This window comes from Acinonyx jubatus, chromosome A1 (assembly GCF_027475565.1).
Source record: "Acinonyx jubatus isolate Ajub_Pintada_27869175 chromosome A1, VMU_Ajub_asm_v1.0, whole genome shotgun sequence".
Lineage (NCBI taxonomy): Eukaryota > Metazoa > Chordata > Mammalia > Carnivora > Felidae > Acinonyx > Acinonyx jubatus.
The window spans coordinates 29,120,646-29,144,931 of record NC_069380.1 but is presented as its reverse complement, the minus strand read 5'-3'; the positions used below and the strand labels follow the sequence as shown (position 1 = coordinate 29,144,931).

Sequence of the window (24,286 nt, the reverse complement as noted above, 5' to 3'; positions counted from 1 at the left end):
CGCAAGAACAGACACTCAGACCAATGGAACAGAATAGAGAACCCAGACACGGACCCACAAACGTATGGCCAACTCATCTTTGACAAAGCAGGAAAGAATATCCAATGGAATAAAGATAGTCTCTTCACCAAATGGTGCTGGGAAAACTGGACAGCGACATGCAGAAGAATGAACACAGACCACTTTCTTACACCATACACAAAAATAAACTCAAAATGGATGAAAGACCTCAACGTAAGACAGGAAGCCATCAAAATCCTCGAGGAGAAAGCAGGCAAAAACCTCTTTGACCTTGGCCACAGCAATTTCTTACTCAACACATCTCCGGAGGCAAGGGAAACAAAAGCAAAAATGAACTACTGGGACCTCATCAAAATAAAAAGCTTCTTTCTGCACAGCAAAGGAAACAACCAGCAAAACTAAAAGGCAACTGACAGAATGGGAGAAGATACTTGCAAATGGCATGCCAGATAAAGGGTTAATATACAAAATCTATAAAGAACTTATCAAACTCAATACCCAAAAAACAAATAATCCAGTGAAGAAATGGACAAAAGACATGAATAGACACTTCTCCAAAGAAGACATCCAGATGGCCAACCGACACATGAAAAAAATGCTCACCATCACTTATCACCAGGGAAATACAAATCAAAACCACAATGAGATACCACCTCACACCTGTCAGAATGGCTAACATTAACAACTCAGGCAACAACAGATGTTGGCGAGGATGTGGAGAAAGAAGATCTTTTTTGCACTGTTGGTGGCAATGCGAGCTGGTGCAGCCACTCTGGAAAACAGTATGGAGGTTCCTCAAAAAACTAAAAATAGTGGGGCGCTTGGGTGGCTCAGTCGGTTAAGCAGCCGACTTCGGCTCAGGTCATGATCTTGCAGTCCATGAGTTCGAGCCCCACGTCGAGCTCTGTGCTGACAGCTCAGAGCCTGGAGCCTGTTTCAGATTCTGTGTCTCCCTCTCTCTGACCCTCCCCTGTTCATGCTCTCTCTCTGTCTCAAAAATAAATAAACGTTAAAAAAAAACCTAAAAACTAAAAATAGAACTACCCTATGATCCAGCAATTGCACTACTAGGCATTTCTCCACGGGATACAGGTGTGCTGTTTCAAAGGGACACATGCACCCCCATGTTTATAGCAGCACTATCAACAATAGCCAAAGTATGGAAAGAGCCCAAATGTCCACTGATGGATGAATGGATAAAGATGATGTGGTATATACATACAATGGAGTATTACTCGGCAATCAAAAAGAATGAAATCTTGCCATTTGCAGCTACGTGGATGGAACTGGAGGGTATTATACTAAGTGAAATTAGAGAAACACAAAAATCATGACTTCACTCATATGAGGACTTTAAGAGACAAACAGATGAACATAAGGGAAGGGAAACAAAACTAACATAAAAACAGGGAGGGGGACAAAACATAAGTGACTCATAAATATGGCGAACAAACTGAGGGTTACTGGAGGGGTTGTGGGAGAGGGGATGGGCTAAATGGGTAAGGGGCACTAAGGAATCTACTCCTGAAATCATTGTTGCACTATATGCTAACTAATTTGGATGTAAGTTTTAAAAAATTAAAAAATAAAAATAAAAAGATAAAACTGATACTTCTACAACACTCCTCCCAACAAAAAATATACCTTCTTTTCAAGTGAAACATACACTTGAAATAGACTGAACGCTGGGCAATAAAACAAAGAATGTAAATCATAAAGTACATGGTCTCAAATCACGATGGAATAAAATTAGAAACCAGTAATAATATGATAACATGGAAATCTCCAAACACTTGGAAACTGAACAACATACTTCTAAACAACCCATGTGATGATGTCTCAAATGAAATCAAAACACATATAAAACTGAATGAAAATATAACATTAGACTTTGTGAGAGAGCTAAAACCCTAAGAAGGAAGTTTACAGCATAAACACACACAAAAGAAAACACAGTATCAAATCAATAATCTAAACTCACATCTGAACAACCTAAAAAAAAAATAGCAAAATAAACCCAAAGCAAGCAGATAGGAGAAAATAGCAGAAATGAATGAAATTTATAATAAAAAGTTGAAAAAAAATGAAGTAAACAAAGAGTTGATTCTTTGAAAAAAATTCACTAACATTGACAAACCTCTACATCAAGACTGGGGGGAAAAAAAAGACAAATTCCCATCACAGGAATGAAACGGAGTATCACTAAAGACTCCGCACATATCACTACAGCTTAGATAAAACAGAATAAATGCTCAAAAACACAAACTGCCACAAGACACTCAATATGAAATAGATAATCTAAACAGTCCTATTAACTATTAAATTTGTAATTTAAAATCACACCAAAAGAAGAAATGCACAGGCCTACATGGTTTCACTAAAGAAAAAATTAACACCAATTCTACACAATCTCTTCTAAAACACCGAAGAGGATAGAGCACTTTCTAATTCATTTATGAAGTTGGTATTACACTGATACCAAAACCAGACAAAGGCAGTATAAAAAAAGAATACTACAGACCAATATCCCTCATGATACAGATACAAAAATCCTTAACAAGGTATCTGAAAATAGAATTGAACAACACATAAAAGGAATTACACACTATGACCAGGTGAGGCTTATCCAAAGGATGCAAGGCTGGTTCTAGTTGAAATCAGTCACATTAATCATACAAAATCACCACTGTTAACAGGTTAAAGAAGAAAAATTACATAATCATATTGATCACTGCAGAAAAAAAGCATTCAAATTCAAAAAGCCAACAGCCAACAGCTGTGCAGTGTTGGTGGTATAGTGGTGAGCCTAACTGCTACCTTCCAAAAAGTCAACAGCCACTCACGATAAAAATCTCACACAAGGAATAGAGAACTTTTAACCTGATATAGCATCTATAAAAAACCTACTGCTAACCTACTTAATGGTGAAGGAATGAATGGTTTTCCCTTAAGCTGGGGAACAAAACATAAATATCCACTCTCACCACTCTTACTCAACACAGTGCCGCAAATTCTAGCCACTGCAATATGGAGAGAAAAGGAGAGAAAAGCCACAAATATCAGGAGGGGAAAAAAAAGTCCCTATTTGAAAATATGACTGTCTACCTAGAAAATTGCAAGCAATTTACCAAAAAATCTCCCAGAATAAGTGAGTTCAACAAGGTCAGAATATAAGATAAACCAAAAAAAACCAAACAAACAAACCTGTGTTTCTAAATACTAGCACATGAACACCAAAGTTAAATTTACAATACCATTTACAATCACTCAAAACAAGAATTAAATATTTAGGTATATCTTGCAAAACATGTACAGGATGTGCTGAAAAATTGCACAACACTGATGAAGAAATCAAAGATTGGATTGGAAAATTCAACACAGTAAAAATGTCAATCTCTCCAAATTTATATACTGTTCAACAGGATTTTTTGGTACCTACAGACAAAACATTCTAAAGCTTATGTGGAAACACAAAGGAACTAGAATATCTAAAACAATTTTGAAAATGAAGAATAAAGTAGAAGGAATGACTTCCTGGTTTCAAAAGTTACATAGCTAAAATAATCAAGACTATATTAACAGAGGGATAGACATGCAGATCAATGAAATAATCCAGAAATAAACTGAGACAAATATGCTCAACTGATTTTCGAGCAACACAAAAACAGTTCAAGGGAAGAAAGACAGCTTTTTCAACAAGCAGTCTAGAGCAACTGAATACACATAGGCCAAAAACAACCCCCCCCCCTCCAAAAACCTCAACATACATCTCTGCTTTATATAAAAATTAACTCAAAATAGATCATGGACTTCAATGTAATAAGTGAAAGTATAAAAGTTTTATTGAAAGGAAAAACACAGCAGAAATCTTTCAGATCTAGAACCAGGCAAAGAGTTCTTACACTTGATACTAAAAGCATGATCCATAAAAGAAAAAACTGATAAACTGGATTTCATTGAAATTAAATACTATAGCTCTGCAAAAGACCATCAGGAAAATAAGAAGACAAACTACAGGCTGAGAGAAAATATTTGCAAACTATGTATCTCCCAAAGACTTGCCAAATTAGTAGTGGTACAGTTTAAAGAGGGGAAGGGGTGGAAGGAAGTGGGTATGGCTATAAAATGACACGAACAAAGGAATCCTATGGCAGTGGAAATGTTCTCTGTCCTATCAATAACATGGTTGTGATACTGTACTGTAGTTTTACAAGGAGATTCCACTAGGGGTAACTATGTAAAGGATACAAGGGACCTCTCTATATTATTTCTTATAACTGCATATGAATCCACAATTATCTCAAAGTAAGAAATTTAATTAAAAGAAAACCTTTTTAAGTCAACAGTGAAAAGTTGAATCATGACAAGTTATGACATAGTAACTTATGTGGAATATCTGAGTTTCTAAGACATTAACTAAATGCTAATTTGAATATCCCTTGAAAGAAGAGTGACATTTCCAAAGCTACTGGTAAAAGTCAAAAGATTACATCTTCAAGCAAAATAATCAATACAGTTCTACAGTGAGGACTTGTCATTAAAATTCCAAAACTTGAGGCCTAATTAGGTGGTATCTGTTGTCTGGCAAAGGCCTAAATTTTCTTATTCAATAGACAAAATTATTAACAAACCAATGAATAATTAACATGCACCTTCTACTTGCCAAACACTGTTCTGGAAGTTTCCCCTCTATGTTCTTCATCTCTGACACTGAGGCTATACATGGTTCTAATGGAAGCGCCTTCAGCTACCGTGATAAATCCAACTACCATAATTAGAGTATTTCTTAAGCTTTCCAAGTTCTAACTTAATGACTAAAACATATTTATTTGGAATAAACCACTTACTTCTCAACTACCCCACAAGTTTCCAACTTCCTCAATAATTAGTCTAAGTTTAGAGCGGGAAGAAATGTTCAGATGAAGCCTATTCAAAACCACAGTACATGCAATTTTGTTTAAAATTGCCTAATTTCTTTTAAATTTTCTGAAATTTACTACTAAAGTATGCTTTTTTCAAGCGTATGTTCTTACAAATGATTTGTTCATGGCACGTTTCACTTCATCAGAACCATCTGAATAGATCTGCTGAAATAATTTGTTTAAAGCTGCATCTCCCTCCAACTTCTCATTTTTTTCTTCTTCTTTGATCTCACCGACCAATTTATCCCAATTTCTTGTATAATGAGATGATGATGGATATAAGTTCTTTACATCTATGGAGTAAAAAAGATAGAAGTGATTAATCAACACGTGATGACTATGTCAAAAATATGTAAACATTGTAACAGTTTATAGTTCATTGAATTTCATATTTATAACAAATGTCTTTTTTGATAAAGTTTATTAATTTTGGGGGGGGGAGAGACAGTGTTTTATTTATCTATCTATTTATTTATGAGAGGCCTGGGGAGGGGCACAGAGAGCAAGAGAGACAGAATCCCAAGCAGGATTGTCACGCTGTCACGCTGTCAGCATCGAGCCTGACGCAGGCTCTATCTCACAAAATGTGAGATCATGATCTGAGCTGAAATCAAGAATCAAGACACTTAACTAAGCCACCCAGGCACCCCTCTAATAAATATCTTTCTGATATATACATCAACAATCAGACTTACACTTATCAAAACTGAATCAGTTAGTATAATGTAAAATCTGGGAATTTTTTTTGAGCAAAATAAAGTGTACATTTTTGGTACATTATCCAAGATTAGATTAAAAACAGACTCTTTGTGTTAATAATGGGGGGGACTGGGTGAGAAGTGTACTGGAACTTTTATATTTATACAAAAGTTGCAAAAATAGTACAAATAATAAAAGATACTAAATAATAATAGTGTTTGTATTTATTTTTTTATTATGAAATTTACTGTCAAATTGGTTTCCATACAACACCCAGTGCTCATCCCAACAGGCGCCCTCCTCAATGCCCATCACCCACTTTCCCCTCCCTCCCATCCCCCTAAATAGTGTTTTTTAAAATGATGCTTAAGAAATTTCTCTTATAAACAAGATTTTAATAAATGTTAAAAATGTAGCTTTTCCTTGGGGTGCTTGGATAGCTCAGTTAGTTAAGCATCTGACTCTTGATTTTGGCTGAAATCATAATTTCATGGTTTCATGAGTTTGAGCCCTGTGTCAGGATCCGCACACTGATCATGCAGAGCCTGTTTGGGATTCTGTCTCTCTCTCTCTCTCTCTCTCTCTCTCTGTCTCTGTCTCTCTCTCTGCCCTTCACCTGCTCATGTGCTCTCTCAAAACAAATAAACTTTAAATAAAAAATGTGGCTTAGTTTTTCTGAGGTACTCTTGTATCTTTCAGAGTAAGTATAAACTGAAAATATAAGTAATTATCCATACAATTAGACAGTGAGTTAAGACTCCAATCCTCTCCCCACGTTAAAATATTTGATTACTTCGATAGGAAATAGTAATTCTTCTTGAATGATGAAAAATACACCAGGCAATAATCCAGAGCTCAATGTCCACTAACGCACACATAGAAAACATTAGTATCTGTAGGGCACGTTGAAGTTAATGGAAGCTGCTTGCAGCCAGACAGGCTACTGACTAGCCCAGGGGCTCAGGGCACTGCCAAGACTACCCTAAAGACTAATGGAATCAAGAGCCCCCCCACCCCACCCACCCCACACAAATAATTAAAAACTAATCTACATAATAGCTATAAGAGCAGTGCTGTTTACTCTCCAATGGAAATACAATGCAGGCACAAATGTGAGCCACATACATAATTTAAAAATTTCTAGTAGCCACATTACTAAAAAGAATCAGATGAAATGCATTTTAATATTTAACCTAATATATTCAAAACTGTATCAACCTCAACACAAAATCAATATAAATATATTAAGATATGTTGTAATTTTCCTTTCATAAGATCTTCAAAATCTGTATTTTATACTTCCAGCACAACTCAATCCAGACTAGTCATTTCAAATGCTCAGTACGTACAGTGGTGACTATACTAGAAAGTGTAGCTACAAAGCTTTAAAAAACACCCGATTCAAAGTTTCTCTATTAATATATTACGACACACTAAAAAAAAACTATATAGGGGTGCCTGGGTGGCGCAGTTGGTTAAGGGTCCGACATGATCTCACGGCTTGTGAGTTCAAGCCCTAGGTCAGGCTCTGTGCTGACCAGCTCAGAGCCTGGAGCCTGCTGCAGATTCTGTGTCCCTCCCTGGCTCTGCCCCTCCCTCGCTCATGTGCCCTCTCAAAAATAAACGTTAAAAAATATATACATTTGTTATTTATTATAAATATATTAGGACACACTGAATGTCCCTCTTCCTCTACTGCCTCTCTATCTCCCGTTCCTCAAAATAGTTCAGAAATGAGAAACCACTAACTGTTCATTTTGTTGTTCCATCCTTTCTCTTTGCCTATAAACCAACTTTCTCCCTATCTATCTCCCAGCAAAACTAAACCAAACCATAATACCTCACACAGTTTTATTTAGGTTAAGCATATGGTTTTCCAATCTACTCTTCCTCTACCAGTAATCCCCTCTTGATCTATGTACATTTTCACTAGTAGCCAAAGAAAACAAACAAATAAAACAATGCAAGTTACAGTAAATTAAGAGCCTAAAAAAACATGGGTTTAATTAATCCTAATGCTGACTCCCCAGAGAATGAAAACACAGATTCTAACTTCCACTTTACACACAAGAAAACTGGCTCAAACGTGTTAAGCAACTTGCCCTTATCTGCAGTCTCCAGCTTGCAGGACACAGGAATCTGACAAGCATATTAATTCCTTACAAAAATATACCAGGACAGGAGGAATAACATCTGAAATATCCAAGGCACTGTGTTTAGAAAAACTCTGCAACTGTAACACTAAAAATCTTTAGATTTAATCTTAGAAAAATTTTAACACCTGTAGATGAAAGATAAACTACTGAGGGATGGTAACCTAACTTCCTTGCTCATTCATTATAATATCAAACAACTGCAAAGATACTCATGTCAGCAGATTTTCCACTGTTAGAAGATGCAGGAACAACCAGTATCACATACAGAGTTTATGTAAGAACCAGACCCAGATCCTGAAGACCAGGGTTTAGTCCTCGACAATGAAAATTGCCAGGTGATCTTAAGCAATCTGCTTCTTCTCTGAGCCTATAAAACAGGGCTGCCTAATTCAGAGGGCTGTTGTTAGAATTCAGTGATATACGACATTTAAAGTGTTTCTTTAAAAAAAATACTTGAACTATATATATAAACCTCAGCCCCCAAATCCCAGAGAGTCAGCCCCAAAAGAACTACATAGCATCTTTCCTATGTCTTTCAAATAAAGTGTGAAAGCAGAAGTTTAAGAGCTTAAATACCAACTTCAAATACCTCAATATAAAAACTATCTGTTGGTGTCAATTTCCTGGTTTTGCTAATTACACTATAGACTAGTTATGATGCTCTCATGCAGGGAAGCCAGGTGAAGGGCACATGAAAACTCTTAGTATTTCTGCAACTTTCAAAATAAAACTAAAATAAAATAAATGATCTATTGGCTAACTCAGGGTTTTCTAAAAGGTGCCACAAGGAAATGTGTTTTCTGTCACAGAAGAAGGCAGTGAAAAATCTAAAAGTGGCTGAAACACAATGTTAGCTCATTTTGGTCATCAAATTGGAACATTAATCAAAAAGAAATTTTTCTCCTCCCATTAATGAGGCCAATGCTGTAAAATACACTCTTAGACTGTAGTTCTAGGAGTGTCTAGCATATTAAACATTCCACTAGAAAAATACCTGTCTACTGCATATACTTAAAACTGACCCAATGTAATATATATATATAATGGAGTATTACTCAGCAATCAAAAAGAATGAAATCTTGCCATTTGCAACTACATGGATGGAACTAGAGGGTATTACGCTAAGCGAAATTAGATAAATATATGACTTCGCTCATATGAGGACTTTAAGACACAGAACAGATGAACACAAGGGAAGGGAAGCAAAAATAATATAAACAGGGAGGGGGACAAAACATAAAAGACTCTTAAATATGAAGAACAAACAGAGGGTTACTGGAGGGGTTGTGGGAGGGGGGATGGGCTAAATGAGTAAATCATTGTTGCACTATATGCTAACTAACTTGGATGTAAATTTAAAAAATTAAATTACATTTAACACATTTTTTAAAAATAGAAAGAAAAAAAATTGACCCAATATAAAGTAGCCTGTCCCTTAAAGGGTTAAAAACAATCGACCCTAGTTTTCTACTCTTCTCCTGGGCTTTTCTGTCTTCATGACCTATTTATGAGCACTTGTACTAAAAGAGCAATATAGTGAAATGGGTTAGATACTTTACACTGTCAAGCCCTGAAATTCCAGGAAATTAGAGTTGACAATATATTCTATATTATTCTATAAGAAGAAAGAGAAAGAAAAGAAATAAAAGGGAAAGGGAAGAAGAGAGACTATTTCAGGAGAATAAACCACTAATTCACTTGCAACCCAAAAAGAAGTAATAGGAAAGGGCAACACACGAAAACAACCCCCAAATGATATCCTACATTAACTTGGTAAACAATAAATCCCAACTCCCTCAGGGTTTTTGTCCCCATTCATTTGTATTGAGTTTAAGAAGTTAGAACCTTCACATGAAGAGCTAGTTTGTATTCATTACAGAGCAATCTTCTTACACTCATTGTATTTTACCTTGGGAACATAAATAATGTAGGCAGAAAGAAAGTCCATTACTATTTAACTTCAACTATATAACACAATATGAATTTAAAGCTCATCAAGGCCAGAAAACAAACCTGCTACAAACTGTTTTGGAGTAGGCACATTTCCTTGCCCCTCTAGTTTTTCCCATCTCACAGCTTCTGTCTTTTTCATTTTAATTTCAATCTGGAAGAAAACACCAAACAAAATTTATTATTCAATGTAAAATATACAAAACATTAAAAAAATGCAATTTCCTCAAGTCATAAACTTTTATAAGAATTAATAGAACCCTTGAGATCATTTCCTTAAATTATTCAAGGTTAAATTTCAAGAACTTGTAAACATTTATTTTTCTACTTAAAAGCCACCCTTCAAAAACAACATAAATACACACTATAAGCTACAATTAAGAAGAGTCTTGGGGCACCTGGGTGGCTCAGTCGGTAAAGATCTGACTTCAGCTCAGGTCATGATCTCATTGTTCATAAGTTCAAGCCCTGCATAGGGCTCCACACTGGCGGTGCAGAGCCTGCTTGGGATTCTCACTCTCCCTCTCTCTGCCCTCCCTGATTCATGCTTTCTCTCTCAAAAATAAATATGTAAACTTAAAAAAAAAAAAAGTCTTGAAATCCATGTTTTTTTCTTCCAATGCAGTGTTCTCAACCAGAGGTAATTCTGCCTCCTAGTGGAATTTGGCAATGTTTATGGATATTGTTGGTCATCACACCCGGGGTGGGGGTTAGGGATGCATAAAGGGCAACCTTCCCAAAACAAAGATTTATACAGCCCCAAATGTCAACAGTGCCCCCCTTTGAGAAACCCTGTTCTAATAGAATCACTACATTTGCATGCACATTAACCTGTTTGAGAGTGGAGAACACTACCATTATATAAACATATTACAACTGGGGCACCCGGGTGGCTCAGCTGGTTGAGCATTTAACTCTTGATTTCAGCTTGCATTGTGATCTCATGGTTTGTGGGATCAAGCCTCACATCAGGCTCTGCACTAACAGCACAGAGCCTGCTGGGGATTTTTTCTCCCTTTCTGTCCGTTCCCTGTTCACATGTGCGCACATGCTCTCTCAAAATAAATAAACATTAAAAAATACAACTAATGCTACCATTTTCATAATCATTCACTAATTATTAAACATACAATATGAACAAGCTGTAATTTTCACAGATGTGGTGGATTTTTTTAAATAGTAAAAACAAATTCCTGACCATTTTGAAGTATGTGAGATATAAGATACTACAATAAAGTTGACCATGAGGCAAATAAATGTTCTAATAGCTCAGCAGAGATCACACCTGGGTGTAAAAACAAAGAGTTTTAGCACACTTTGCAGAGCTTTGAGGGGTAGGAGCATTTACAATGGTGGAAAGAGGAGGTCTCTGGAGACAAAAGGAACAGCCTAAAACGAGCCTTGAGGTTTGAAAGGACACAAAGCATCAGGGAGTATGGACAAGACCAATTTGCCACCAAGTCCAAGATTTATATTAGAACAGTAAAAAACTACAGATGGAAAAGGTGTAAGGCAAATTATGAAGAGCTTATGAATGCTAGATTAGCTTCACTTATTAAAATGAAATTTACTGGGGCGCCTGGGTGGCTCAGTTGGCTGAGCGTCCGACTTCGGCTCAGGTCACGATCTCGTGGTTTGTTACTTCGAACCCCGCATCGGGCCCTGTGCTGAAAGTTTGGAGCCTGGAGCCTGCTTCGGATTCTGTGTCTCCCTCTCCTCTCTCTCTGCCCCTCCCCTCCTCATGCTCTGTCTCTCCCTCTCTCTCAAAAATAAATAAACATAAAAAAAATTGTTTTTTTTTAAATGAAATTTATCTTTAACTCTCTAATCAAGGTCAATCCCCTAGGGTCTATTCTTAACCCTAACATACACTCACAACACTTTCATCTATCTTGTTTTCCTTATATTTTAATTTTTTTCTAAGAAAAGAATTACTACTTTTGTAAATATGAAAAAAAATTATACAAAGTTTAACAAAAAGAAAAGCCTATTCACACTGGTTCTTTGACTCCTTTAGATCCGATAAATCATTTAAACTAGCAATTACTGGTAATCTTTCTACCATCTGCACTTAGTGATAGAATCCTTAAAATCTGCATTTCATAATAACTTAAAACACTGAGAAATCTGCCAATATTTTTAACGAGACATGAAGTGATGGTATGGAAAGGGTTGTGGTCGCTGAGGATTTGTACTTTCTTTAGGACAGAAATGTAACCAAAAACTATTTTTATAATGAGAAAAACATGAAATGTCACTGGGAAAGAGACCAAAAGTGCACTATTTAAAAAAATTTTTTTTGAAGTTTATTTATTTTGAGAGACAGAGAGAGCATGAGTGGGGAAGGGACAGCGAAAGGGAGAGAGAACACGGCACAGAGCCTGACACAGGGCTTGAAGCCATGAACTGTGAGATTATGACCTCAAAAATCAAAGAGCCAAAATCAAGAGTCGGACACCCAACTGACTGAGCCACCCAGGCAACCCAAAAGTACAGTATTTTTAACATAATTTATGTGTTTAAATTCTACATAAATAAAAAAATAAACTACATAAATAAAAACAATTTTATAAGAATCTCTACAGTTCTCTAAAATGATGACTAATTTTTATAAAATAAAATGCTATCAATATTTTCTCATATACAATATTAAGTGACAGTAATATTAGTGACAGTATTTTAAAAGTTATCACTGCTGGAATAATTATCAAAAAGGGGCAAAAATCTAGTAGCTGGCAATGACACAGCAATAGTTACTGAAAAGAGCTTTAATCCTAAAATTTAAAAAGTCATTTTGCTTCTTTAATTTTCAACTCATCTGGAAGTGAAGACCTGGCAAGCAGTGTATACATCAACACTACTATACTTAACTAACCTCTGCCACAGAGCACCCTATATTCACACCTCACGTTCCTGCACTTACGCAGGGTCTATAAAAAGTTCCTCGTTTCACCTAAAGAGCAGCACACACTACCATTCACGTCTACTAAAAACAACCATAACCTGAGGAATTGTGTAGTATGAACAAAGAGGCCTTTATAAGGCCAAAGTCAAAGCTCTTAGTAACAACCTGTATCAAGACATGCTGACCTGAACTTGAAATTGTACTTAATCCATTCACCAAAATAGCTGCACATAATAAACCACTTAAAGCAGCTTTTTGAAAAGACAAAAGTGAGGAGGAATACTAATTTTCTGTGAATTCTTTTTTACACGTATTTCACTTTCAATGTTTATATATGCTTTTTAAATTGAAGTGTTAAGTCTTAATGATTCTGGCAGGTACCTCCAGAGTTACCACCAGCCCAACTTCAGGTACTTTTACTGTGACTATTAAGAAGCTATTCTATTTTCATTTAAGTCAAAAATAATTTAAAAGTTAACTTAAAACTTTGGTAGTGTGCTTGAATGCTGCTCTCATATGCACAAGGAAGGCTTTCAAGAATGTCCCAAAGCAGTATTCACAGATTACTAATGAGAATCCCTGCTGTTCCAAACTGTCAGTTCTTAAGATTTTGTATACTATCACCCACCTCTAAAGTCTTCTCTGCATAGTTTAATTTTTTCCAATGAAAGGACTTCAGATTTAAAGGGAAGCCATTACTTCAAAAGGGTCATGACATCCAGATACCACCTTAAGAGGAGGTTAAGCTCCCACTTCCTGCTACAGAGGGACAGTGAAGGCATCTTTCTCAGACACTATGAGTTGTGGCAGTTTACTGCTGAACTTTCTTTTTCTGGTAGTTTTGACAACCACCTGTTTCAAGGCTGTAGTCATTAAATAATTGTTCCCGACCTTCAGAATGTAATTTTTCCCAACATTCTCTTAAACATTTAATTGCTGTATCTAACCCCTTCATCTGATAATAAACTCAAGTCTTCCTGAAGTCATACTGCACAACTACCATCTTTATTTTTACACTCAAATCATTTTTTTTAAGTTTATTATTTCAGAGAGAAAGACGAAGAGAGAGAAAGGGGGCGCACAAGCAGGGGAGGGGCAGAGAGAGAGGGAGACACAGAATCTGAAGCAGGCTCCAGGTTCTGAGCTGTCAGCACAGAACCTGATGCGGGACTCAAACCCATGAACCGTGAGATCATGACCTAAGCCAAAGTCACATGCTTAACCGACTGAGCCACCTAGGTGCCCCTACACTCAAATCATTTTATAATCATTTTTTTAAATGCAAAGAACAGTAATTAATGACAAGAAACTGAAAAATCTTCTCCAAAGTTCAACAAATGTTTTTAAATGTTTTTACTTTTGAGAGAGTGCGTACGAGTACTGAGTTGGGGAGGGGCAGAGAGAGACGGGGACAGGGGATCCAAAGAGGGCCCTGTGCCCAATGTGATGCGGTGCTTGAGCTTGAGATCATGACCTGAGTTGAAGTTGGACGCTTAACCTACTGAGCCACCCATGCGTTCCTCTTCCCCAAAGTTCTAATCGCACAATTCAAATATCTGCTTTGTGTCTACTCGGGCCAGGCACTGTATTAGTACAAAAGGTCACAGTGTCTACTCTCGCTTATGGGAAGCGATAGTCCCATAAAAAAATTCCAGCAGGTATCACCTCTAGTGAAAGATCTAAATATAGGGAAATATTCCAGTTTCCTGGAAAGAAGTATGCCAAAATATCATCAATAGTGAGACTGAGTAATTACTTTCTCTGCTCCTTTATGTTTTTCCAAATTTCCTATGATACACATTTATTGCTTTTACAATCTGAATAAAAATCTAAATAATCTGGATAAAATAACTATAGCAGTAACATTTCTTGAGCACTATTACATACCGTGTGTTTCATATACATCATCTCAGTTAAAAGAACAACGCTATAAAAGGAGATTACCATCCATATTTTAGAGATGAGGCAACCAAGATAGACAACTTGCTGGAAGTGTCTTCTGCTAGAAGTTTTACTTACTTCCTCACAAATAAACAGAGGTTGAAAATAAGACAACTATCAGTTTTAGAGAAGAGTCATAGATAGATACTACCTGCTGGAAATATGGCCATGAGCAAGCAACTAATCTCACTGAGCCTCAGCTTCTCCTGTAAAAAGGGATTAATAGGGTCTACTTCATTTAGGGTTCTTATGGGGATTAAATGAGCCCATGCATGAAAAGAATAGAGCACTGTATCTGGCAAATAACTGAATGTTCTTATCATTATCTTTATCATCATTATAATCAGCTAAAAAATCTGTGCAAAGTATTTAACATCTCTGGATTCAGTTTATACCTGTAAATAGGTGATAAAAATACCTCTATCATACAGTAATTGTTAGGATTCCATGTGTAGATAATACACAGCATTCAAAATAGTTACCTACTATAATTCTACACAGGACAAACAGATAGGACTGACTAAATAAGCTACAATAGATGCATGCAATGAAATACTTTCCTGTGAAACACTTAAGGGCATGAAAAAAATATCCATAGTATATGGCTAAATTTAAAAAGATAGCTACAGACAGTATTTACAGTAAAGTCCTTTTCTTTTGAAAATACATGAATATGCATTAGAAAAGGTGGAAAGAATACACTTCAAAAACAATTTGTGCATCATCAGCAACTAATTATTTAAAAACATAATTACCACCACCACTGTTATCAAAAAGACATAAAACAACAATCCAAAAGTCTCTACATCCTGCCCAGACATCCCCAACTCCATCACATCATCATTAGGATTCTTCTATGAATATTAAGAAAAGGAATTCACTCTGAAACTTCTCAAATTTTAGTAAGTTAAGGGAGCCATGGTCTGTCTCAAAATAAAGACACACATTTTTACCTCCCACAATTCCAGTCAAAAGCCTTCATATTTTATAGACATAATACAAAAAATTGCTCTGACTAGAAATAGGAATAGAATTTTTTTTAAAAAATTTTATTTTTAAGTAATCTCTACACCCAATGCGGGACTTGAACCCACAACCCCAAGATCAAAGGTCTCACACTCCACTGAATGAGCCAGCCAGGTACCCCAAAGAATATTTCTACAAAGCATTTTGAAAATTCTCACTTTTTTAGGAGGAGTGAATATTAACCTTTAATATGAGTATTTCACAGCACAGCTGACGCTTAAGTTATAAGCCTGTGATTGTGAGCAGAGAATACTGTCATGAAATTAGTAAGACGGAACAAAAGAAACACTACAGTTTCTTAATAAATAAAATGAATTAATAGGCAGATAGGAAAGCTTGGATTCAATAAAAGGGAGAAATAACTGTCAGAAGTACTGAAAAAAATGAATTCTGACTTGGAAAAATCTAGGTAGGACACTGTAAAATATTTAGTTAAAAATGCTATTTCACTGATTGAAGGGTGCTACCTCTCTTATTTTCATTGCAAATTATATTTCCCTTGAATTAATAACACTTAACCAAAGATTATACAAGAATATGCAACATTTCTTCACCCTTGAAGGTGGAAAAGAAAAAAACCGAATTCCCAAAGAAATCACCCCTTTAAAGCACACATTTTACAGAATCTCTAATTTTAAGCAGTTTCTTGTGACCAGCATTCTTTTCTCAACTCACATAAACGATTCAAGATACCTGAATTCATATGAAAACCATGTGATTTCATTATTGTCTTCGTGTCATCACTAAATAAACCTCAGTAACCCACAGAGAGATTTGATTTTCAGTATTTAACAGTCTCCCTCTGCTGTATGAAAAAAGATTCTAAATTTTCATTTCCCTTAAGATATAATTAAGTACAATTATTTCAATTTGTTTCCCATAATATACAGCTTAAAAGTTGGTGGTCTAACAAAACTAATATATGTTACTTTCAGCTAGGAAAAGAAAAGTCATCTTCTTTACACATCTTTAGAATGGTAATTCTTTAATCTAGAACTTAGAAAAACCTAAGCAAAGAAGCACTAGCTTTCCAGAAATGAAAGTATTTCCCCTGGGCCAAGATGGATAATTTAGTAACTATGTAAACTTGGGGAAAGCTTTTAAAGTCCATGAACCTCGGTTTCATCTATAAAACTAAGAATAAAAATAATCTAACAACTTCAAAGGGTTAACATCAGAATCCATTTTAAATTAATTCACTGAGGGGCACCTGGGTGGCTCAGTTGGTTAAGCATCTGACTCTTAGAGTTTGGGCTCAGGTCATGACCTCACAGTTCATGAGTTGGAGCCCCATGTCAGGCTCCCTACTGCTGGTGCAGAACCTCCTTAGGATTTTCTCTGTCTCCCTTTCTGCCCTGTCCCCTCCCCCTTCTTTCTACCCCATCTAACCCCCCTGCCCAAAATAAATAAACTTTAAAAAATTAAATAAATGTATTCACTGAACAATTATTGAGCAGCCCTATGTACAACACATAGGGCTAGGGTTGACAAATTTAGCAAATGGAATATACTTACACTAAAAAATTATTCAGTTTGTAAAATTAATGGGGCATCCTATACTTTATGAGCCAATCTTACCTGGAGCATATACACAGACATAAATATGACATGCTTCTTATCCTCACAGACTAAATGCAAGGGAAATAAAATGTATACATAAACTACCGCCCAAAAAAGAAAAATAGTTATGTAGCATTTAAAGAAAGAGGAAAGGCACAAAAAAGGTAACTGGGAACACAGCAGGAGCACTGCAAAATGGTCAGATTCAAGAAGTACTCAAGACTCAAAGGAAAATAAAGAATGAGATGACAGTGCTCCGTTAACATCCTCAATTCTAGCCACACAGACTTCTGTATTTATTATCACAAATACTATTCTTCCGTAAGTTACGAGGCGACCCACTAACACAAGTTTTTAAGTCATTTACGCCATCTATTCACACAAGTCAGCTTCCATTTAAACTACTTCAAAAGAATATGCATTAACAACCTGTTGATAAAAATACCGTATGTAGGAAAATGCCTAATTCGTAATTTTCTCAACTGTCCCCCTCCCAAATCTAGCCATAGTTTTGTGGTTGATTACTTACCCATCTTCTTTTACTAAACAAATTCTACACTATGTGGATAGGGTCAATAGGACTACAATCTTGGTAAGATTTCATTCCTTTTTCTCACCTACTTTCTATCTTCCAAACAACTGTTTCTTCTCTCCCCCTCATAATTTAACAGCTTTGTACTTTGTAATCTTTAAATAAATTAGTGGGCAAATCATTTCTAACTAGATGCAAAAAATGACCACTTCTTTATTTTGCACTTTTGCTCAAACGCTCTGCAGATACCCTCTTCTTTCCGCAAAGCCAGTTACCATATTCTGACACTAGCTGACCTGATTCTACTCTAGGATATGAAAATTCACCCAGTCTTAGAACTTAAACTCAATAATTAATAACACAGCATGTTGCAGGACATGTTCGTAAAGAAGGTGTAGCAATGGAAAAAATCTACTTATATCATTTATTGTCATTAACTCATTACATATCTCCATACAATTTTATAGATGAAAAAATTTCAGCACTCATTTAGTCCATATCTCTCATTTATACAGTGAAAATTTACACCTACAATAATTTTGTGACAATGTAAACTCACAGAGCAAAGAACCAGAGTCAGATTTTTTTGATTTTTCAGTTCAGTACCTGTCCTGTTAAATTATACTACCTACATCTTTTGATTGATATCTAAAACAATATATGAATTTTAATTCCATTGCATACTTTTTGAAAATATAAATAAATCTAAAAATTACATAATTACTCAAACCACAGTTTGAGTTACTCAGTATTCGCTTGTTAACAAAGTATTCTAAAATTCAACTTAATTAAAAAACAGGAAAAAAAATAGGCAGATTCATCTTCACAGTAGTATTTTTAACTGCATAAAACAGGGTGAGAAAGTATTTGTACATCAAAACAGAAAAGTTCAAGAGAAGAGATACTCACTGTCAGTATCAAATCTTAAATAGAGGCTGATAATTGCTTTTTAAAAAACCTCTTTAAGAACTATTATACCAATCTTAATAAATGTATAAACACTACTGAGGTTAAATTGAGTTTTACATTCCACTGTCCTAGAATTTTGGGAGGGGAAAATTGTTACTCAAAAATTATTGTTTTTAATTTGAAGACATGTGCCTGAAAGGATCTATAAACTTAAAATCACATGGGTGAGTAAGTAGTTGACCAATATTTCTAGATTTTGAAAACATCACTACTGACAACTATTTTATTTTTAAGTAATATCTACACCCAATGTGGGGTTTGAACTCACAACCCCAAGATCAAGAGTTGCATGCTCTTCTGACAGCTAGCCAGGTGCTCTCACTAACAACCCTTTTAAAATTGTCTTACCTTTAAAATAAATAAATAAATAAATTAAATTAAATTAAATAAAAAAATAAAAAATAAAATTGTCTTACCTTTGTTGAAAGTACTTTAAATGTGCTCTGTTCTGGTATTATAAGATGAAGAAGTCTCAGTTTCAAATTATAATCCTCTCCAGAAGGAAGTTTCACCAAAGCAGACAACTAATGATTACAAAATTAGCAGTACATTTTATAATTTATATAATGAAGGATCACTTAAACTGAATATAAGAATAGAATTTCAATGCTGCTACAGATTGTTTTAAATACTTTATATAGAGTACCAGATTTAAGAAACTCAAAATAATCCTTTTTTTCTATCGGGTACCCTTTACATGGATTCTCACATACATTATTAAATAACAGAAAATCGTATGTTTCAAACAAATATTTAACATTTAAATCTCCAGAAAACTCAAGAGCAAAATATAGTATGAAACAAAAGTATTCATATGCAAGACATCTACTTCTACCACTAACTTAAATATCATTAAAGTTTTCTAGTAAATGCTAGCAAACCAAATGATTAGAGGCCGTACTAATTTCACGTGGTTAGCAAATTCTAAGACATATAAATCACCCAACAAATAAGTAGATCTTTTTCACAAAAGTGCATCACACAAATGTACCAAATCACATCTTACTAATTAATGTCTTTTATTATTTGTCAACCAGATTCTACTGTGAATTTCAAATCTAAAGGAAAATTATGTACATCTAGCTGTACCCTACAGTATAAACACTTGTCTCAAAATTTAAAATCACTCAAACTGAGAAGCAATGCTTTAGATTTTTATCAGCATTTTCCACATCTCAGGAAAAAATGACATATCTGATAAACTGCTATAGGTTATTCTGCAATATACTATTTTGCAAATAAAAGTACGTAATCTCAAAATAAAAGATAGTTCAAAGATAGTATTAACCTCTTTTTCTGAAAATTCCACATTTACATTATTCTTCTGAACATTCTTGATCATGAGTGTAATGATTACTTGAGATTCTGTTTGATACCAGTCATACCTATTAAAAAAGAAAAAAAACCTCAGAACATCTAATATTCTCAAAGTTGTTGCTTCTTTATGTTTTGTCAAGATAAAAACTACAATATGATAAACAAGAGCTCCACCTTGAGGAACAAAATAGAAAAGCAGCTGGTGATTCACAAACAATTTTATATAACTGTATTTCCTTTGATCTGTACTAATGAACAGTGAGGTATAATCCCTAAAACGTTTCCAGGAGACTTAAACACTTACATGATTTTCGGGGTTCTGACTTACATCTGTATTACTGTTATGCTTAATCTAATGTTGAAAACAAAACTGATTCTAAACAACAAACCATTATTATATACCATCAATAGTTTTACACTTCCGTTTCAATCTAATACGAAGAAAAAGCACTCTATCCCTATTTTACAGATGAAAAAATATAAGCCCAGAAGGGTGAAGCAATAAAAGCCAGTCAGTGGTAGGTGTTACACTGGACCCACATCAACCTGACTTCATACTCCAAAATCTCTTAACTGAAGCTGGGGGCAACAGCACTGAATACAATGAGCAGAAGCAAATGAGCTAAAAATTAAAATAACTTAAAAGTTTAACCCATCCTACCAAACACAACATTAAACACAGTATCTTCCTTCAGTCTCAAGGTACATGGGAAAACTAGTGGGCCTAGAAATTCTAATTATGTGTATCTTTCCCACAGAAGGCTCTAAAACTGTAGGGATCCTCACTTTCAAATTAGATTAGATTAGATTATAAACTCCATGAGGGCAGAGCTATTTATCTATCCTGCCACTATTATATTCCTAAGACTGAGCACAGTGCCTGGTAATATGAAATCAATGTCAGATTATCTTACATTCTAACATCATAGTTATTATTCGATGTTTGTGTTATACTCTTGATGCTGCCACCAAGCTAGTCAAATTTCCCTGTCTACTTGGTACTTGGAGACTCATCCTAAATCTCGCAGAAAGAACATGAATTGTTTTAACATTTTCAAGCAATTTTAGGTAATTAAAATGCACCTTGATTAAAGACATATACTTTAAGAGTGTCAGTTTCCTGCTGAAATTCAGTGAGGATGCAAAGCTCCAGATCAATGCCTTGTGTTTCTGTTACAGTCCTAAGAATACGAGTTGTACACATGGCTAATGAACAATTAAAAATAAATTCAAATACTTGCTAGATGCTTAATTCATCATTGTAACTGTTGCCCTGAGCAATAGTAACTTTCAACTAATGCAGAATTATCCTATGAAAAATATACTCTAAAATATAAAAGGCACAATTCTGTCAAGCCCACTAACTTATTTACCCGTGTAATAACACCTAAAGAGGTTCTTGTCATCTCAAGGTGACATAATATGGAACCAGCAAAAGCAAGTTTAAAGTGAAGTGATTTTAGTTTACCCTTAATCATAAAGACTAACAGGAATCAGCAAACAGCTCGAGAATTTGTTTTCTCGGGCTAAGCACTATTTCTAAAAAAACTAAAAAACACTTAAAATCACAAAGTAAGGACTTGCTCATTACTATTAAACAATAGGATTTTTCCCTTTAGACATATATATCATGCATTATTTCATGAAAAAGAAACACTTACTTGATTTTTGACTGATGAGTCCTCTGGGATGCAGACTGATTTTGGCAAGTCGAAAGAGAAAAATTTTTACAAACTGGTTTAGCAACTATATATTAAAACGCACATATTATTAATTTACCCAGTGCTATGGTTACTTTGATATGGAGTAACTACATGAAAACGTCCTCAAAGACAAAGCATAATATTCATAATTGTTAAGTAACACTAGTCATCTCAAAAAATTAGAATATTCAGTATTTTTATAATTTTAAGATTTTTTTTCTAAAATAAAAGCATAAAACCCAAAATACTTTCTAAAGGTATGATTGGAAAAGCTTACATCTAAAATGTTCAGTACTAACTTTTTTTTTTTTAATTTTTTTTTTCAACGTTTATTTATTTTTGGGACAGAGAGAGACAGAGCATGAATGGGGGAGGGGCAGAGAGAGAGGGAGACACAGAATCGGAAACAGGCTCCAGGCTCTGGGCCATCAGCTCAGAGCTCGACGCGGGGCTCAAACTCACGGACCGCGAGATCGTGACCTGGCTGAAGTCGGACGCTTAACCGACTGCGCCACCCAGGCGCCCCAGTACTAACTCTTTAAAATGAAAATAACAGGGGCCTGGGTGGCACAGTCGGTTAAGCGTCTGACTTCGGCTCAGGTCATGATCTCACGGTCCGTGAGTTCGATCCCCGCGTCGGGCTCTGTGTTGACCACTCAGAGCCCGGAGCCTGTTTCAGATTCTGTGTCTCCCTCTCTCTCTGCCCCTCCCCTGTTCATGCTGTCTCTCTCTGTCTCAAAAATAAATAAACGTTAAAAAAAAATTTTTTTTTAAATAAAATAAAATGAAAATAACAATGACATTTAAAAAACCATTTTTCAGAAATAGTGTAACTTGGGTCGCCTGGGTGGCTCAGTCGGTTAGGCATTGGACTTGGGCTCAGGTCACTATCTTACGGTTTGGGAGTCTGAGCCCCTCACAGGGCTCTGCACTGATGGTACAGAGCCTGCCTGGGATTCTCTGTCTCCCTCTCTCTCTGCCCCTCCCCAACTTGCGCATGCACTTCTCTCTCAAAATAAATAAATAAACTTTAAAAATTAAAAAAAAAAAAAAAAAAAAAGAAATTAGTATAAACTTCATGCTTAACAATGGCATCAAACATGGCTCTGGAACATATGAAGGAACGTTTTCATGGTACCTTCTAGATAACAGCTTACTCCATTTATGGTCTCTCAGTAACAAACATTCTAAACTACCCATCAAAAAACAAAGTGACTCTTGACCAATCCATACTTTCCTAAACTACATGTGTGCCAGTTAAAAGTATCTAAATCTGAAAAACTTGCCCTGGGTCGTAAGTGACCTCTAAGTTGCCCCTAAATGATAAGCGAAGTGATGGGGTTTAAAGGAAGAAAATAAAACCCCTCTACAGATCTGAGTCTAACTCAGAATTACCCTCCAGCATTAACTATTGACAAATACTCAATCTAGATATCAGATGGAGATAATGACTAGAACAGATTATTCCAGTTCACCTCGGTATAAAGATAAAACTACACTGGTGTCAACTACCGCAGTGACAAAATGCACTGTGACCATACAGCAATTTGTGTTACCAGATGAAGTATTATCCAAATGCTACTCTGTTGTTTTCAGGACTAGTTCCAATCCCCAAAATAGTAAGCCATAAACAAAAATACCAGCGGTGTGAAAGAAGCCAACTTTTAAATACTTCCCTCACCTATCATACTTAGGAATATACACAAGCCTTGGGGGTATAGGGATAACCAGACAGGGTTCACTCTTGGTGATGTTCAAAACTCCAGTCACTACATATGCACATACCTGGCCTCATGCTCACAACCTGTCTAAAGCAGATTAACTCTAGCAGACCCGGTTTACAAATGAAGAAAACCCAGAGAATAAAATATTTTCTCAGTGTCACAATGTAATTCTGGAAGACAAAGATGTACATTTTCATTCAGACTTGAAGAAAGAGACCCAAAAAGGTTAAGTAACTGCCCTTAGAGTTAAGACCACACACACGTTTCCTAAATCCTTGTCATTTTATTGACTAAATTGTAGATGATCACTGCTAAAAAACCATTAGCCGTAATTTATGCGTGTTATTTATAAACACTGTAGTTAAAAAAAGTCAAATAATTTTCAACTCCACCATAATTTTAATTTTTTTTAAATGTTTATTTTTGAAAGAGGGACAGAGTGTGAGCTGGCGGAGGGGCAGAGACACACAACCCAAAGCAGGTTCCAGGCTCTGAGGTGTCAGTAAAGAGCCAGACATGGGCTCAGACTCACAAACCGTGAGATCATGACCTGAGCCGAAGTCAGACACCTAACCAACTGAGCCACCCAGGCATCTCTCAACTCCATCATAATTTTTAATTTTTCAGTTTTAAAAGACTTGAAAGTCTTCATGTCCAAACACCAAATATGAAACTAAATTAGATAAACATTTCCAAATTCTAGTTAACTTTTGTGTGTGGGTTTTTTTTTAATATTTATTTTGTGAGAGAGAGCAAGCAAGCGAGCATGCGCACATGAGGGACGAAGAGAGAGAGAGTATATATATTCCAAGCAGGTTCCGTGCTGTCAGTGCAGAGCTGGATGCAGGGCTCAAACTCACA

The 24,286-nt window shown here is 35.6% G+C and overlaps 1 protein-coding gene across 1 annotated transcript in view; it reads right to left on the bottom strand.

The window, feature by feature from the left end:
• Positions 1–24,286, bottom strand: part of SUGT1 (SGT1 homolog, MIS12 kinetochore complex assembly cochaperone) — a 54,017-nt gene that overhangs the window by 16,456 nt on the left and 13,275 nt on the right. The window contains exons 8-12 of the mRNA XM_015085418.3: positions 21,660–21,694; positions 19,970–20,066; positions 19,098–19,205; positions 9,812–9,902; positions 5,055–5,236 (exon numbers count right to left, since the gene is read on the bottom strand). Coding sequence (XP_014940904.1) covers positions 5,055–5,236; positions 9,812–9,902; positions 19,098–19,205; positions 19,970–20,066; positions 21,660–21,694 — 513 coding nt within the window. The remainder of the gene's footprint in view (positions 1–5,054; positions 5,237–9,811; positions 9,903–19,097; positions 19,206–19,969; positions 20,067–21,659; positions 21,695–24,286) is intronic.